Here is an 18,338-nt window from a genome sequence, read left to right as displayed (position 1 = left end):
CAATTGACATGAATTTAAGCAAACTTGGCGGATAGTGGAGGACAGAAGAGAGTGGTGTGCTGCGGTTCATGGGGTTGCAAAGAGTCAGACATAAGTCAGGGACTGAACAACACTAACAACATGTACACACATATGTATATATACACGTATGTGTTTAGATATATACCTATATATGTATGTATGTATTAATAGTATATATATGAAAGCTATCTCTCTGTGGTTTCAGTTTATATGATACAGCACAATTAAGTCCACTCAAATGAAATGATTAAGAAGTTTTATTTTTTCTCCTTTTTTTTCTTCTACCCACTACTTACAACCATATTTTATAACAAATTATTCACTTTTGGAAAAAATTCAGAAAGTGATTCTGTTATCCCATCATTTGTTTCTTAAAGCTCTGGCCATTTGTTATCACTGAATTTACCATTTTTTAAGTCATAAGATGATGTTAGAACCTAACATTTATTCCATCAAAAAGGGAAATATTCTGTGCAATGAGAAGCGGAAGTACTGTGGTTTGTGAGGTGCTTTTTCAACAGAAAGATGAGGTGAGCAAAACATCTATCATATCTTTCTTCAGGGATCAAAATTGACTGGAAATCGCTAGTGTCATTTCTAAATGGGAAACTCAGGACATGTCTTATTTTTTTTTTTCAGGAGGCTCTTATCCACAAGAATCAGGATCTTCTTTCTCTGATCAGGTGTGTGTCTGTGTCTCTCTGTGTGTTACTAACAGCTATTGTTCAAGATATAAGAACTCTTGAGGTTTTAACCTCAAGAAAGTTTCTAAAAATATTTATGCTGTAAGGTAATTCTAGTTGTTTCTTAAGTGTTTGAATTGACTTACTGAAGGCAAGGAATACTTATTACTTCTGGGGTATATTCTTTTTCACTTTATTTAATGATGGATAAGTAGGATACACTTATTGAAGAATCAGAAGTTATGATGTTTCTATAAGATGAAGTCTTCAAATAAAGCTAAAAGAATAAATCTTTATGGGACTAGAGAACTGAATTTCAATTTAAAATTTCACACATGAGTTTTCTACTCTTGTGCGAGTCACTTACCCTATGTGACATACAACATTACTTGCAAAAATGAAACAAATTATTTTCATTGTTTCCAACAACCATGATCAAATATAAAACAACTTTTTCAAAAATCTAAGCATTATACATATTTATTCAACACATTTTGTCTGAGAGCTGTGCTAGACAATGTTAAGATATTAATATATAAACAAATGTGAGATTAGTTTTGTTAATGATGATGATGGTGATAACTTGTAAGTGATGGCAATGATATGGACAGAAGCTCAAAAAAAGCATACTAGGAAAAATCATTCAATAAAAGTTTATATATCCTACCCAGATTTACCTTGCAAAGAATGCAGTTACTGCTGTATCCTAGTGTAGGTGAATTAAAAGCAACTATTACATTTTTTAACAGTTTGAAATGATTACTTTTTATTTTCTAGTAAGGGAAAATTTAAAGGTTAATTTACTTGATTTTATATGAAGTCTCACTTCCATTCTTCCCTTTTTTTAATATCTGCATGCATGAACCTTTTCTGTATTTCTCACTTTTCTAATGTAAATATATCAACTTACCACAAGGAGAGAAAACTAGAAAAAAAATCCCATTTTTATTTTATTCAGGAACCCTTTCTAAAAAATGAAGGCTCTGAATTCATCTTTGATATAGATAAGCAGTCATAATTATACAGTGAGATTGGTCTGAGATAGGTGGGCTTATCATGGCATAGGTATGTACTTTCCATATAAATGGAGCTTACTCTTTCTGTATAATTTTAAAATATCCAGAATTTGATACTAACATACAAGTCACAGAAAAGCAATTTACTTTGAATCACTTATGTTCATTTTATATTTTAAATCAAGGCTTCAAAAACTTGAAAGCTTTTTCCCCCTTCATTAACTAACAAAGTAATGTATCTCACAATCTAAGGCAGCCTAAAATAATAATAGCTTTAGGATTTGGAGTTAGAATGGAATTTTAATCAAGCTTTTACTAGTCTCTAGCTTTGAGATCTGGGACACTCCACAGCTTCTATGGACTTAAGTTTCCTTTTCTAGTAAATAGAGACAAAAAATATGTCATATTTACCTTAGTGGATCTCTGTGATTCAACTGAAGTGACATAAATTTGAAAATGCTTCTTAAACTAAAAGTATTATAAATTACTTATAAGTGGTAGCATTATATTAAGTAAGCAGTATGACTTTGGCCACCTCTAAGATTTAATTTCTTCAACCATAAAATACTCTTACCTTATTCACACATTTAATAATAAAGTTTGCTATGTTACATATTATGTGAAAGTCTTTGTCATTCATTTGTGTCTGACTCTTTGTGATCCTATGGACTGTAGCCCACCAGAATCCTCTGTCCACGGAGTTCTCCAGGCAGGTTGCCATTTTCTTCTCCAGGGGGGTCTTCCTGACTCAGGAATCAAACCCAGGTCTCCCTCATTGCAGGCAGATTCTTTACCATTTGAGAAAATAATGTTTTATTTTAATTTTAGGTGTAAAAGGTAATTCATATTAGCATTTCATTTATAAAGAGGCTTTTATATATTCAGTAATGATTACTATTCAAAAAGAAAGAAAAAATTATTTTTCACTTACTTTGTTCAGAGGTAAGAGTCTTTGCTTATCTTTATCCTAAAATTTTAGACCCTATTTTATTCTTTGTAAGTCCTTTACTATAAAGAATATTAGATACACTAGTATATACTCTTTACTACCTGATTTACATTATTGACACTAGATGTATATTATTTACTTTCACTTTTTAAATGATCCACATCAGACTGTGTTAATATTCCTTGTTTTCCTTCATCCAAACCCCTCCCCTTTTCTTTCTCTTTCTTTCTTCTTGCAATTTGTGAAGTTATTAACTTAGTAAATGTGGCTCTGTGAATTAAACAAATATCTAACTCCATAGAAACCAGTCTTTTTCATGATACACTGTCTTTATTTTAATGTTATATTTCATTACAACACTAGTACTTTAATAGTACATAGGATCTTGCTAGAGATATTTTGCCATAGTATAAATATACTTTGTTTATCAGTTTAGTTCAGTTCAGCTGCTCAGTTGGGTCGGACTCTTTGTGACTCCATGGACTGCAGCATGCCAAACCTCCCTGTCCATCACCAACTTCCAGAGTTTACTCAAACTCATGCCCATTGAGTTGGTGATGCCATCCAACCATCTCATCCTCTGGTGTCCCCTTCTCTTCCTGACTTCAATCTTTCCCAGCATCAGGGTCTTTTCCAATGAGTCAGCTATTCTCATCAGGTGGCCAAAGCATTGGAGTTTCAGTTTCAGCATCAGTCTTTCCAATGAATATTCAGGACTGATTTCCTTAAGGGTGGACTGGTTGGATCTCCTTGCAGTCCAAGGGACTCTCAAGAGTCCTCTCAAACATCATAGTTCAAAAGCATAGTTCAAAAGCATCAATTCTTTGGCCCTCAGCTCTCCTTATAGTCCAACTCTCACATCCATACATGACTACTGGAAAAACCATAACCTTGACTAGACAGAACTTTGTTGGCAAAATAATGTCTCTGCTTTTTAATATGCTGTCTAGAATGGTCATAACTTTTCTTCCAAGGAGTAAATGTCTTTTAATTTCATGGTTGCAGTCACCATCTGCAATGATTTTGAAGCCCCTAAAATTAAAGTCTGCCACTGTTTTCACTGCTTCTCCAACTATTTGCCATAAAGTGATGGGACCAGATGCCATGTTCTTTGTTTTCTGAATGTTGAGCTTTAAGCTAACGTTTTCACTCTCCTCTTTCACTTTCATCAAGAAGCTCTTTAGTTCTTCTTCACTTTCTGCTTTAAGAGTGGTGTCATCTTAAGGTTATTGATATTTCTCCTGGCAATCTTGAGTCCAGCTTGTGCTTCATTCAGCCCAGCATTTGTTTATATCACAAAGTATAAAAATCATAAGGTAATACAAAATAAAAGTAATTTTATGTTATGCTTTAAAAAGGATATGAATGGAATTGACAACTTAAATTTTAAACATTTATGAGCTGAGTGGCAGAAAGCCGGTGACATAATGGCTTGAACTGTTTTTCTCCAGAGATGAGTGAATCTCATACTTATGCCAGTGAACGAGTAAAGTCTTGTGCTTCTAGACAATGGCAAAAGAGAACATGTACATTAACCACAAGCCAACGTGGAGAAAACCGTAAGTCCTATATGTTCCATTTGTCTCTCAGTGTACTGAGGTGAATCTTAGAAACTGTGACTAAATTGATGATGAGCATTCAGTTTATTTTACCTTCATGAAGAAAGCAGAAATGAGATTCTCTTTCATATGCTATATGATCTTGCCTGGTAGCTCATATGCTACTGGAATATATAATAAAATTTAGCAGAAACTGTTGTGTTTAGAATCTTTTCATGCCCTAAAAATGATGAAATCATCATAATAATGAAGACAGTAATTTCTAAGGGATTGCTGAACAACTAGACTTGTGTGTGTGTGTTCAGGTACTCTTTGCAACCCCATGGACTGCAGCCTGCCAGGAACCTGTGTCCATGGAATTTTCCAGGGAAGAATACTGGAGTGGGTTGCTCCAGGGGTCCAGGGGATCTTCCTAAGCCAGGGATCAAACCTGGGTCTCCTGCATTGGCAGACAGATTCTTTATCACTGAGTCACCTAGGAAGCCATGAAAAACTAGCCTTAAGGAGAAGTAAATAGAAATGGAAAACAGAAGGGAAATATCAAATTTCCTTCAGTTCAGTTATGTCCTTAAACATTATGGAGGAGATGACTTGACTGCTATTCACAGAAATGTTCCTGGATGGTGAATAAATTATGCTCTCCTCTTAACCAATCTGGAATATGGTGAAAAATAAAGCCTGAGATAGCTTACACAAAAGGAAAAACAACAGGTTACTCTCACCTATAAATTTTGATTAAATGTTATCAAATAACATCATTTTACAATGATTAATTATAGGAATGAAACTGTGCACTATGTAATAATCAAAGTGGAAAGATTGTATGATCATATACATAATGCTGAAAAGGTTTCAGATGAAAATCAATATGAAATCTTAATTACAAAGAACTTAATTTTAGAAACCTCTAAAATATAAGTACTGCTTTTAATATATTTTTTCAAAAGCTACCATTATGCTTATTGCTAAATGGCAGCAGCATTTTCATTGTAGTTAGAAAAAGAGAAGAATTTTCATTATTATTAGTTGAGTAACATTGATTGTTTTGCAGTGTTAACATGAATTAACAAGAAAAGGAAGAGGTAAGTGGTATAAAATTGGAGTTAAAAGGCAAAATTAATATTATTTGAAAAAATATGTGATTTAAAATATTTTTTAAGCCTTCACCTAAAATATTACAAACAATAAGGGTATCTAGTAAGTGGTGGAGAGGGAAATGGCAACCCACTCCAGTGTTCTTGCCTGGAGAATCCCAGGGACGGGGGAGCCTGGTGGGCTGCCCTCTATGGGGTCGCACAGAGTCGGACACGACTGAAGCAACTTAGCAAGCAAGGAAGCAAGCAAGTAAGTGGACTTGATTGAAAATAAGACAAAAATCAATTGCCTTACTAACTACAAAAACAAGGAAAATGTGATGAAAAACAAATGCCATATGCATAGAACAATATCAGAAAAGACTGGCAGCACACTTTTAAATTGAAAAACCTAGAAATAAACTTACTCTTTTAAAATTGTTCCGATGAACATAAAATAAGACATGTAATATAAATAGAAACTATTCAAGGATAAAAGATAGTTTAAAAATGTAACTTATCTCTCCATATTAAAGGAGAAAGGGATGACAGAGGATGAGATGGTTGGATGGCATCACTGACTGGATGGACTTGAGTTTGAGCAAGCTCCGGGTGTTGGTGATGGACAGGGAAGCCTGGCATGCTGCATGTAGTCCATGGGATCACAAACAGACACGACTGAGCGAATGAACTGAACTGAATTTATACAATTAGTGTAATTCTAAGGAAAAAGCATTGTATCATATTTTTAAACTGACAGGTTCTTGGAAAGCTGATATTAAAAGTCTTAAGGCACATATAGGGCTTCCCTAGTGGCTCAGACGGTAAAGAATTAGCCTGTTAACGTGGAAGACCTGGGTTCGCTCCCTGGGTTGGGAAGATTTCCTGGAGGAGAGCATGTCAACTCAATCCAGTATTCTTGCCTGGAGAATCCCCACAGTCTGAGGAGCATGATGTGCTACAGTTCACGGGGTTGCAGAGTCTGACACGACTGAGAGACTAAGCACAAGGCACATATGAAATGTAATGATAGGGAAAATCATCTGGAAAATGAAATATAATATTAAATTGTATGCACTAACAAATACTCAAGTATTTTACATATTAGAAAAGTTTACATATTGTTTAAATGGAAACATAGACTAAAAAGTATAGAAATAAATGCAGGTACAAATTGGAATATATTATATGCTAAAGGTAGGGTTTCATATCAATGAGAATACATTGATTTATTGAGCAAATGTTAGAAAAAGTCCACTTAGAAAATAAATTTTTTATAAGTTTAGCTCCTACATAACTTAGTAAACAGATACACACACACGCACACACACAGCCCTACCAAATAAACCAAATACAAAAGGAAACCACAAGATATCACAAATGAACATGGGCATAACATATTTTACAAACTCAGAATAATGAAGATACTTTTATTCATATCAGAAAAAGCATAAGCCATAAAGAAATGTTTGATTAAGTCAACCATTACCCATTTTGATATCCCAAAAGTATCATATGTAAAGTTAAAACAAAATGGTATCTGGGACATGTATTTGCAAAGCATGTGGCATGAAGTGAACTAATAATTTTAACCTGAAAAGAAACAGACCAGACATAGACGTCGCAGAGAAATTAAAAAAAAAAAAGCATTGTTTAACCTCATGAAAAAATGTTTAATCTTATTCATAACAGGAAAAAGAAAGTTAGATTTTAAAAATAATACTGTGTATCATATATATATATATATATATACTTAAAATGTAGAGAAATAAAAATATTTGGTGTGAAGGAATGTGTGAGGAAACAGGCTTTTGAATTTATTTTTGGTGCTACATAAATTGGTGTGGCTTCTTTGGACTGAAACTTTCAATCATTACAAAAATTGAAAAAGTATGTTCCCTTTGATTAATTTCTCCTAGACAGGTACTCAAAAAACATGCACAGATATATGTGAAATATTACTCATATTGTTATACCTAAAAGCAAAAACTAAGAAATCATTTAAGTATGTACTGGAAAAAAAATAAACATCTGCCAATAATTAAATTTTTCCCATATACTGATGAAACACAATGCAAGAAGCAAAACCAATACAATATCGTAAAGTAAAACAAAATAATAATAATAAATTTTTTTTAAAAAGAAGCTAATTTAAAAAAAATTGACAAATTTGTAAGACATAATATGGAGTAATCACCAGGATATTTTTTTAATGTTTCCGGAATATTTTGTGTACTTCCTTAAACATGGGAACACATGTATACCTGTGGAGGATTCATTTTGATATTTGGCAAAACTAATACAATTATGTAAAGTTTAAAAATAAAATAAAATTTAAAAAAAAGAAAGTTGAAGGAAACTGTCTGTATTTCTTATTATATCTGTGTGAAAATTTTTAAATTTTTAAAATGATAACTGAGATTTATTCTAATGGAAGAATGGGACTAGGGAACTTGAAAAAAGGAGTAAGAATGGATATTACATTTTTTATACCCTTATTTTAAATAATTTACAAAATACTTGTTTTACCTTTTACTGAGAAAAATAGTCACAGGGAACTGATATCAACCCTCCCCCCTCAATTAAAAACATTTCTAATATTTAAGTTAAACAGAAAGGTAACAGAACCTTTTCTCATATTTCTCACTCTTTTTTTTTTTTTTTTTGTCTTTGACAGCATCTCCATTTGTCCTTGCCAGATCCATTGCTATAGCCATGGGGATTCGTTTCATTGGAGTGTTAATAATATGCAGTGCCATGATCATAACTTGTAAGTGATAATAGAGAAAGTAATTAGCAGCAATATTTATCTAACCATTGTAGTGCATTAATTTAACTAGTATTCAGAGGCACAGAAATATAAACTAGTAATATTGAGTATATTTTTTATTGAGCTTATACTTTTGCTTAGACTATCAGTTACTAACAATATAAACTCTTTCAATAACTATGATTATTTTAATAGCATTATTCAACCAAGAAGGTCCAATTTCTTTGAAAGGTAAGTGAAAATTTTCTGATATTTTGATGCACAAACTGCATACATCTATACATGGTTATAGGCACACATCTAATGGCATGAACAAGAAAGAGAATACGAAAATGATTAATTCTTCTCTATAATTCACTGTAGATATATTTATTTATAATGAGGAGGTACTTGCAAAAAGTAAAGCACATCATTTCGGCATCCCTCCCTATATAAATCTGTAGAGATACATTCTTGGGCAGGACCATATTGAGTTAACTAACTTGAATTCTAGAGTTGAAATAAAAAAGGTATTTAACCTGTCCAGATAAAATCTGCTCTTATGTTCAGACCGGCTTCTTTACCCAGGTGGCACTAGTGGTAAAGAACCCACCTGCCAATGTAGGAGACATAAGAGAGATGCAGGTTAGATCCCTGGGGTGGGAAGATCCCTGGAGGAGGGCATGGCAACTCACTCTAGTATTCTTGCCTAGAGAATCCCATGGAAAGAGGAGCCTGACAGGCTACAGTCCATGGAGTCACAAAGAGTCAGAAACAACTGAAGAAACTGAGCATGCACACACACATAATGTTCAGACATGCAGAATTAACAATGTATTCTACCTTTCTAGAAAATTACTGTGGTCCATGTCCTAAAAACTGGATATGTTATAGAAATAACTGCTACCAATTTTTTAATGAGAGCAAAAGCTGGCACCAGAGCCAAGCTTCTTGTATGTCTCAAAATTCCAGTCTCCTGAAGATATACAGCAAAGATGACCAGGTTGAGTATTTGTTTTAAATCCCCTTTCTATATTTAGTCTTAACATATGAACTGACTCACTGGAATGTGAATGTGAAACATAAGAGAGGCACTAAGACTCAGATATAACAAACCCAAATCTTTTTGCATTAGAAATAAGAAAGCACAGAAATTCCAGGTATTTTGTATGTGGTGTTTAAGTCAGAATTATGCTAGTGGAGAGAATGCATTCCCCCAAGTGTGGGGGGAAATGGTTAAATGACTATGGCCTTGCATTTATGAAATTCTGATCTCTGATTTTATTTGCGGTTTCAAACAGGATTTCCTTAAATTGGTGAAGTCATATCATTGGATGGGACTAGTACAAGTTTCCACAAATGGTTCCTGGCAATGGGAAGATGGCTCCATTCTCTTGCCCAACCTGTAAGTTTCCTTACCAATTGGAAGGAAATGTAATATTGTATTTAGTGTAATATTGCAACAAGGACTACCTATCTTCCGACTTCATTATATACTTGGAATTTGAAGTCCCTTGTACATCTTAGAATTGATCTGGGATGGCCTCATTTCTGTGTTACCCAAGGTTTTACTTTTAACAAAAAAGATTTTACTCTCTGGAAATACTAAGATCTTATATCATCTCATTTCAATATTTTTCAGGCTGCAAGTGCAAAATTTCATTTTTGCTAAAAGCAAAACAACTAGCATACCCAAGTTCTGTTTCTGCATATTATTAATATTTGTTGAGTGTGACTCAGTTTCCAGGAACTACGCAGAAATAACTAGAGATTAGTAGGGCTTAGAGTCTTCAAAAGCTTCACACTTCAGAGATATAGTTATAAATAAATAAAGTGTAATCCAGTGTAAGCAATACCTTTGTGAAATGTGATGAGAGTAGGTTGGGAAAACAAACTCAGAAATTGAAGAAGCATATGAAAAAAAGTGAGAAAAATTGAGGCTTTAATGTACATAGATTGAGACCAACTAAGAGCAGTTACTAAAAAACCTCTTGATTTTTTCCCTACAATGGCTAGTTTTTGCTATATTAACAAAGTTTGTTCTTTTGTCTTTTTAAATACATATACTATCAAACCTTGTACTTTTCATTTTCTCAATTTCACACTAATGTAGCATTATTACTCTTTCTTCAACTTTCAATTTCCTGCTGGTTCCTAGTAGAAAACAAACCATTTATTACATTAATTATATAACTACAAAATATTCAAGCTGGGACAAAATAGATACACAGATACAGCAATCTCTACATGGACTACCAGGCTTCTCAGGTAGCACTACTGGTAAAAAAAACTGCCTGCCAATTCAGGAGATTTAAGAGACTCATCCCTGAGTTGGGACGATCCGCAGGACAGCACGGCAACCCACTCCAGTATTCTTGCCTAGAGAATCTCATGGACAGAGGAGCCTGGAGGGCTATAGTTCATGGGCTTGTAAAGAGTCAGAGAGGACTAATATGACTTAGCATGCATGCACACACACTTGTATATGTATATTAGAGGATTTCACAGTTTATTTTTATATTTTTACCAAGTAAAATTGCATATATCTGAAGAAGATTGTTAGTTTTGCACACAATGAGACATCTACCAACTTCTAAATTGAATTCTGAATTCATTTCTAAGTATTTGTTTTAATTTTTTTGCTTTCATTTTGACTCACATACATAGATGAAAAGATTTCAGACTTTTCCAATTGACTAATTTCCAATGTACAAAAGATAGTGATATAATTTATAATAGAATGCAATTTTTACTGTTATTATCTTAGTTGGCTGTATTTTGCATATCTATGAATTAAGAAAGAACACACATGGTCCTAAAATCTCCTGAAATGATATTATTTCAGTGTCTATATTTAAATATTATTTCATGTTTGTATTTCTGCATTAATAAAGCTGTGAATATAATCTATCCTTCTCTCTAATCTAGACTAACAATGGTTGAAATGCAGAATGGAACCTGTGCAGTCTATGGCTCAAGTTTTAAAGCTTATACAGAAAATTGCTTAACTCCAAACACATACATCTGCATGCAGAGAATTGTGTAAAAGCTTATAGTTAATAAAATATGAAGTATTCAAAGACTCGAGAGCCGTGTTCTCAGAGAATGCTCACAACAAGAACAGTTCTTCTTGTGTTCAAGAAGAACATACACAATTCTTGAAGAAAACTTAAGAAGAAAATTCCATATAGTTACTTAATTTTTCCATGTATAGCATATAAAAATTTTTTTGCAGGGAATAGAAACTAATAGATAAAGACAAAAAGGTATACATATACAATGGAGTAATACTCAGCCATTAAAAAAAGAACAAAATAATACCATTTGTGGCAATATAGATGTGCCTAGAGATTGTCATACTGAATGAAGACAGAGAAAGAAAATTATTGTATGAAATAGCTTATTTTTGGAATCTAAAAAATAAATTATATAAATGAACTTATCTACAGACTAGAAACAGAATTACAGACCTAGAAAATGAATTTATGGTTACCTGGGAGTGTAAGGATACTTAGGGACCTTGGGATTAACATGTACACACTGCTATATTTAAAATAAATAACCAACAAGAATCTACTGGTTAAAAAAAATGGGAAGGGGACAAAAGAATGATATAAATGAGATGTGATTGACCATGTGTTGATAATTTTTCCAGCTAATTGGTGACTCCATGGGGTTTTACTATACTATTTCTTCCAGTTTTGTATATGTTTTAAATTTTCCATGATTTGGGAGAATGGCATTGAAACACGTATAATATGATATATGAAATGAATCACCAGTCCGGGTTCAATGCATGATACTGGATGCTTGGGGTTGGTGCACTGAGATGACCCAGAGGAATGGTACCGGGAGGGAGGAGGGAGGGGGGTTTAGGATGGGGAACACGTGGATACCTGTGGCAGATTCATGTTGATGTATGGCAAAACCAATGCAATATTGTAAAGTAATTAATCTCCAATTAAAATAAATAAATTTATATTTAAAAAATTTGTTTTAAAAATTAAAGCTTGGTGGAGGGAATATGAGATTTCATTTAATTTTCTATATTTGAAATTTTCAAAGTGAAAGTTGAAAAATCAATAAATACACCCTCAAATCTTAAAAATTCCTCTACAAATTTAATAAAGCATATGACATGTTTGGCAGAAGTTGAATTATTTCTTGCAAAAAGAATATGGCACTAATTGCTACAAAACTTAGAAAATAAAGTTGAATTTGAAGGAGACTTACAAGGCTTCTAGGGAAAAAGAACTCTACGCCTGAGCTGAAATCTGTAGAATGACTAGAAGTTGTCTGGGCAAATCATTTAGGGTACCAGAATTCTTGGCAAATGAAATGCTACATACAAACATGTAGATGTTAGAAGAGTCTGTGACTAGGGAAAGCCGGTTTGGTGGAAGCAGAATGATAGAGAAAACGAGGAATATAAGATGTGGTGGAGAGAGAAGCAGAGTAATAACTAGTAATAACTTTTTATTTTATTCTCTATTCTCAGGGTAATTACTCTTTGTTTTGTGAAGGGCATTAAGAAGTGGGTTGAACAGCATTTTAGGTGGAAATTAGTACAAAATACCATGGAGAAAACTATTTATTTTCTACATAGCCAATCAAGGGCTGAGGAATGTCTTAGATCAACTTAAGTTTTTAAATCATTGCCTGAATTTGCATAATAGGCACCACCCAGAATTAAGGAAATGGCAACCCACTCCAGTATTCTTGCCTGGAGAATCCCGTGGGCAAAGGAGCCTGGCTAGCTACAGTCCATGGGGTCACAAGAGTTGGACACAACTTAGTGACTAAGCCACCACCAACAATCAGTCATGTTTGCCTTAAGATTTTATTATTAAATTTTTAAGTCATAAAAAGCATGCAAAAAAGCACATATGTTAGCTTTGGAGAAATTAAGAAATTTAAATTGGGCTTGGCTTCTGTTTCTGGAACTAAGGAAGGGACATTATTAAGTTTCACTGAAACTAACAACAAAGAAGTTTTATGATATAGTGTATACGGTTTAGAGAAAGCACTGCTAAACGAACAATGGTAAAAACACTGTGGAAACTCAGAATTTAGTGAAAATGAAAACCCTAAGAGCAAAGCAACCACAGAAACTAGCTTTCATTCTGAGGGTTTTTAGTAATCTTGGGGAACCTTAGTTTCTGTTTTAATGGTTGTGGAACAAGCCATAAAGTTCAGGGGCCACCTAACTAAAGGGTTAAATACAAGTTTTCTTTCTAAACCTGGAACCTTCAAAGGCTGCAATCTCATATTGTTGTTTAGTCAATAAATCATTTCCAACTCTTTTGCAACCCCATGGACAATAGCCTGCCATGCTCTGTCCACGGGATTTCTCAAGCAAGAATACTGGAATGGGTTGCCATTTCCTTCTCAGGGGATCTTTCAGACCCAGGATCAAACCCACGTTTCTTATATCTCCTGCATTGGCAGGCAGGTTCTTTACCACGAATCACCAGGGAAGCCCAATCTCATATACTGAATAAGAAATAAAACTTGTATTTCAGGAAACAGTAACAAGGACCCTTGCTAGTGAAGCAAATCAGAATATGTCACCCCAAAATATGCCTCTTTGACATGAAAACCATTTTGAGCTAAAAATAATTAAGAAGGAACTTGAAATCACTACCTCAAATATATCTGCACCCTATTTTCATAGCATGGTTATTTGAAAAACCAAGACATGGATACGACCCAAGTGTCTGTCAACCATCAAACAAATGAGTGCACAAAGAAAGTGTGATACATAAACAAAGGAATACTATTCAGGTACATAGAGAAAGGAAATCTTGTCATTTGCAACAACATCAATGGACCTGGAATAAGCCAGACACAGACAAACTCTGTATGATCTCAGTTCTATGTAGAATCTAAAAAAGCCATATTCATAGAAACAAAGAGTTGAATCATGGCTTCCAAGGCCTAGGGGGAGGGAAAATGGGAAGATGTTGGTCACAAGTACAAATTTCCAATTATAAGGTGAATATGTATAAAACAGATATACTGTATAGCACAGGGAACTCTACTTAATACATCGTGGTGACCTGAATGGGAAAGAAGTCTAAAAGGAAGGGGATTTATGTATATCTGTGGCTGGTTCCTTTTACTCTCCAGTAGAAACTAACATAACATTGTAAAGCAACTATACTCTAATAAAATTAATTTTAAAAAGTAAAATAAAAAAATATATAAGATGAATAAGTTCTGGGGATTTGCTATACAAGTTGGTTGCTAAGAGAGTAAATCTGAAATATTTTCACACCATAACAAAAAAAAATGATGATTATATGGAGTGATACATGTGTTAACTAAGCTTATTGTAGTACTCATGTCATAATATATGTGTGTAAAGCATCACATTGTACACCTTAAATGTATACAATATTATGTGTCAATTATATCTCAATAAAACCTGTGAGAGGAAAAAAAAAAAAACTGTTGGTGGTTTCCTTTTATCACCTAAACAAAGCAAAAAACAAAGAGAAACAGCAAATACAGAAAACAAGGTCTCTCTCCTCCTTTTTTCCATATCAAGTCAGGCTATAAACTCTCATTTGACTGGAAACAGACCCTTTCGCCCACTGACAGCTCCAGACAAATCTTAAATCTTATTTCATTACTTTCCTCCCAGATATTTACCTTCCCACAGTTTGCTGCCCTGGGGAGCTTAAAATTGTTTATCTTTGTTCTAATATCTCTCTACAAATTTATTGTCCTTTGTGATGCTACATAACCTGCACTTCTAAGTCCTCACTTTGAACTACTCTTCCATTTAGGTTTCCCCCAAGTGATGTGCACTGCATGTGTTAGCAAACTTTTTTTTTTTCTTTTGTACTTTTTTTTTTTAAAACTTTACAAAATTGTATTAGTTTTGCCAAATATCAAAATGAATCCGCCACAGGTATACATGTTTGTTAGTCAGTGTTTGATTCAAGAGACCCACATGAAAACCTAAGATGGATAGAGGCAAGTTTTGTCTTCCCTGCACTAGTCTTGACCTCTGATGAAAAGAGAAAGTAAAAATCTCCATTGAGCATTTCTAATCACACATCAGCCCTCTTTTTTAGTTTATAGCCCAAAGCCTGCCTGACAGCGAAGCCCAAGAGTGTTGTATTCAAAAATGTATTTAAAGTGGTCAAGGTGAATAATGGTCTACCTACTAACAACACTAATACCTTCCAAAAGAAAGCAGCTTCAAATCCACTTATCAAAAAATTTTGAAAAATAATCATCCAGATTTCTTGGACAAAGACAAATATTGAGGAGGGGGAGTGGGGAATGATCTAAGAGGGGAAGAGAGAGAACAAATATGATAATATTTTAACATAGAAGTAGTGTGGATAAAGGACATATATGTAAGTGTGTGCATATACTTTTTCAGTTTTTTTGTGTGTCAAAATGCAAAGCTAAAAGAAACAAACGAAAAACCCCTGCAGTCATCCTTGAAGTCCCTCTTTCTCTTTCATAACACAACTAATATATCAGTAAATCTGAACACTGCTCATATATACATCAGCCTTCATTTCTTATCACCTCCATTATTATCAGACCTGCTGCTATTGATGAATTGCCAAAAATTGATTTTACTTAAATATTTTTATTTTACCTTAATCTTTGAAAGATATTTTTACTGGATATGGAATATTATTTTTGGTAGTTTTTTTTTGTCATTTTCAAAGTGAAATAGCATTAAATTCTGCCTTCCATTATATCTGTTATCTGCTTGGATTACTGATGTTCTCTTTCTTTGGCTATTATTGGTATTTTTCTCTTCATCTTTGTTGTCAGCATTTTGACTATAATATGGGCTTCCCTGGTGGTCAGGGGTAATCAGCCTGCAATGAAGGAGTCGCAAGAAACATAGGTTCCATCCCTGGGTCCAGAAAATCCCCTGGAGGAGGGCATTGCAACCACTCCAGTATTCTTGCCTGGAGAATCCCATGGACAGGTTGGTGGGGAGCAGTCCATGGTCACAAAGAGTCAGACATGGCTGAAGAACTTAGCACGTGTGCCTTGGTATGGTTTTGCTTTTGTTTACACTGACCTGAGTGTGCTACGTTTTGTTTTGTTGGGACGATGTGGGGCAAGGGCGGTGCTACTGGTTCCATTCTTTTTCTATTCCTGCCTCACGACTCTAGTTCTATATAAATTTGTTTTGTTGAGTATGTGACATATTTTGTTCTTCCATAGACCTGTTTTTCTTTTTCTACTTCATTTTGTCTCTGTGCTTGAGTTTGTGTATTTTTATATTGACCAGTCTTTGAGTTCAAAAATACTGTATTTTCCATTTCAAACTGATATTTAATTTATCCCCTGAGTTTTTACTTTCAGATGTTACAGCTTTAGAATGTCCATTATGTTGTTTTTGGAGACGAAAAAAAATTTCTGGTGATGTTCTTAACACATCTTAATTACATCTATTCTTGTCTGTGGTTTTTTTTTTTTATAATTTTAAACACATTTATCATAGTATGGGCTTCCCTTCTGGCTCAGCTGGTAAAGAATCCACTTGCAATGTGGGGACCTGGGTTTAATCCCTGGATTGGGAAGATCCCCTGGAGAAGGGAATGGCTAACCACTCCAGTATTCTGGCCTGGGGAATTCCATGGACTGTGCATGACTGAGTGACTTGGCTACTGGCTACTATCACAGTATAGAATTATTTAAAGTTCTAGTCTGGTAACATCACTTATGAACTATTTGTGTATCTGACTTGTGTGTGTGTGTGTGGGTGTGGGTGTATAGATTGTTCTTGATTATTGATATTTTCCTGCCTTTTTGGAAGTCTTATGATTTTTTGATTGTATGTCAAATACCATGTATAAAAGAACCACATTGGTTCAGATGACATTATCTTTCACCATAAAGTGATTCATATTTTAATTTTCTTTAAAGTGGATAGGGTGGGAATGTGTCACTTTAATTAGAGAATTAGAGGGATTAAGTTTGAGTAACACTGTAGTTGTGGGCTTCCCTGGTGGCTCAGGTGGTAAAGAATCTGCCTGCAAAACCTGGTTCAATCCCTGTGTTGGGAAGATGCCCTAAAGAAGAGAATGGCAACCCACTCCAGTATTCTTGCCTGGAGAATCCCATGGACAGAGGAACCTGGTGGGCTACAGTCCATTGGGTCCCATAGAGTCAGATATGACTAAGTGACTAACACTTTCATTTTCACAGTTATTTTATCTCTGTAACCTATGAGAAAGTCAGTTTTTCTCTTGACTTATTTTCATTTTAATTACTTACCATCTAACTACACACAGCATCAAATTTTGGCAGATATCTTGAGGAGACGTCTTACCAATCATGTATGTAAGATCCTACTATTCTTGGACTTCCCTGGTGGTACAGTGGATAGGAATCCACCTGCCAATGCAGGGGACACGGGTTTGATCCCTTGTCCAAGAAGATTCCACATGCTATGGAGCAGCTGAGTCTGTGTACTACAACTATTGAGCCCACGTGCTAGAGCCTGCAAGCCACAACTACTGAAGCTTGTGTGCCTAAAGTCTGTGCTCCACCACAAGAGAAGCTACCACAGTGAGAAGTCGGTGCTCTGCAACTAGACAATAGGCCCCACTCTCTGAAACTAGAGAAAGCCTGTGTGCATCAGTGAAGACTCAGTACAACCAAAAATAGAAAATAAAATAAATGTTTAAGAGTCTACTATTCTTCAGCTTTGTCATCCCACCCCGACTTTTAAACAGTAAAATCTCCAATTCTTTTTTTTTTTGTTTTTGTTCTGAAGCTATGCCTTCCTTCTACTAAAGGACAAAATTGCTTTTTAACTTGTTTTTTAGCTATTCCCAGACTCATTGCCACAGGTGTGACCTTGGTGCCAATCTCCAATCTTGGTTCACTGCTCCATCCATGGCTTCTATATACTGTTTTTTGTTTGTTTATAACTCTTTCTTCTCATTAGTCTTTGCTAGGAAAACTTTGGGAGGTTTCTCTTTTTTTTTCCCCTCAGAATCTTTTGACTTTGTTTCAAAGTCTTCTCTCAGTTTTATCTCAGACTTTAACAAATGGCTTGTGGGAAAGGTGACAATTTGAGGATCTTCAAATCTCTAATATTGTCATTTTAGTCTATGTAACCACTGAAAGCTTTTCAGATTCTCTTTCTTCGGTCGTAGGCTATCTGCTTTGGCCAAGATCTGAACCACACACACAAAAACAGTAGCAACAATGGCAAACTGATAACTAATGCTCCCTATTCTGGAATTTAAACTAATTTAATGTGGGAGATCTGGGTTCCATCCCTGTGTTAGGAAGA

General features: G+C 34.5%; 1 protein-coding gene across 2 annotated transcripts; it reads left to right on the top strand.

The window, feature by feature from the left end:
* Window positions 1-287: 287 nt before the first annotated feature.
* LOC113892463 (NKG2-D type II integral membrane protein) lies at window positions 288-11,880 on the top strand. 2 transcript variants are annotated; one of them, XM_027541320.1, is made up of 8 exons: window positions 288-551; window positions 661-704; window positions 4,121-4,228; window positions 7,979-8,071; window positions 8,267-8,302; window positions 8,902-9,053; window positions 9,352-9,455; window positions 10,979-11,880. In XM_027541320.1, the coding sequence occupies exons 3-8, from the start codon at window positions 4,123-4,125 to the stop codon at window positions 11,094-11,096; spliced, it is 609 nt and encodes a 202-aa protein (XP_027397121.1). In that variant the 5' UTR covers window positions 288-551; window positions 661-704; window positions 4,121-4,122; the 3' UTR covers window positions 11,097-11,880. The 2 variants fall into 2 exon arrangements, with proteins under 2 accessions (XP_027397121.1, XP_027397120.1); XM_027541319.1 differs by lacking the exon at window positions 288-551 and having other exon boundaries at window positions 569-704.
* The last annotated feature ends 6,458 nt before the right edge of the window (window positions 11,881-18,338 follow it).

The sequence above is a fragment of the Bos indicus x Bos taurus genome, chromosome 5, assembly GCF_003369695.1.
Source record: "Bos indicus x Bos taurus breed Angus x Brahman F1 hybrid chromosome 5, Bos_hybrid_MaternalHap_v2.0, whole genome shotgun sequence".
Lineage (NCBI taxonomy): Eukaryota > Metazoa > Chordata > Mammalia > Artiodactyla > Bovidae > Bos > Bos indicus x Bos taurus.
The sequence above is the reverse complement of the archived record's forward strand: the minus strand, read 5'-3'. Positions and strand labels throughout refer to the sequence as shown.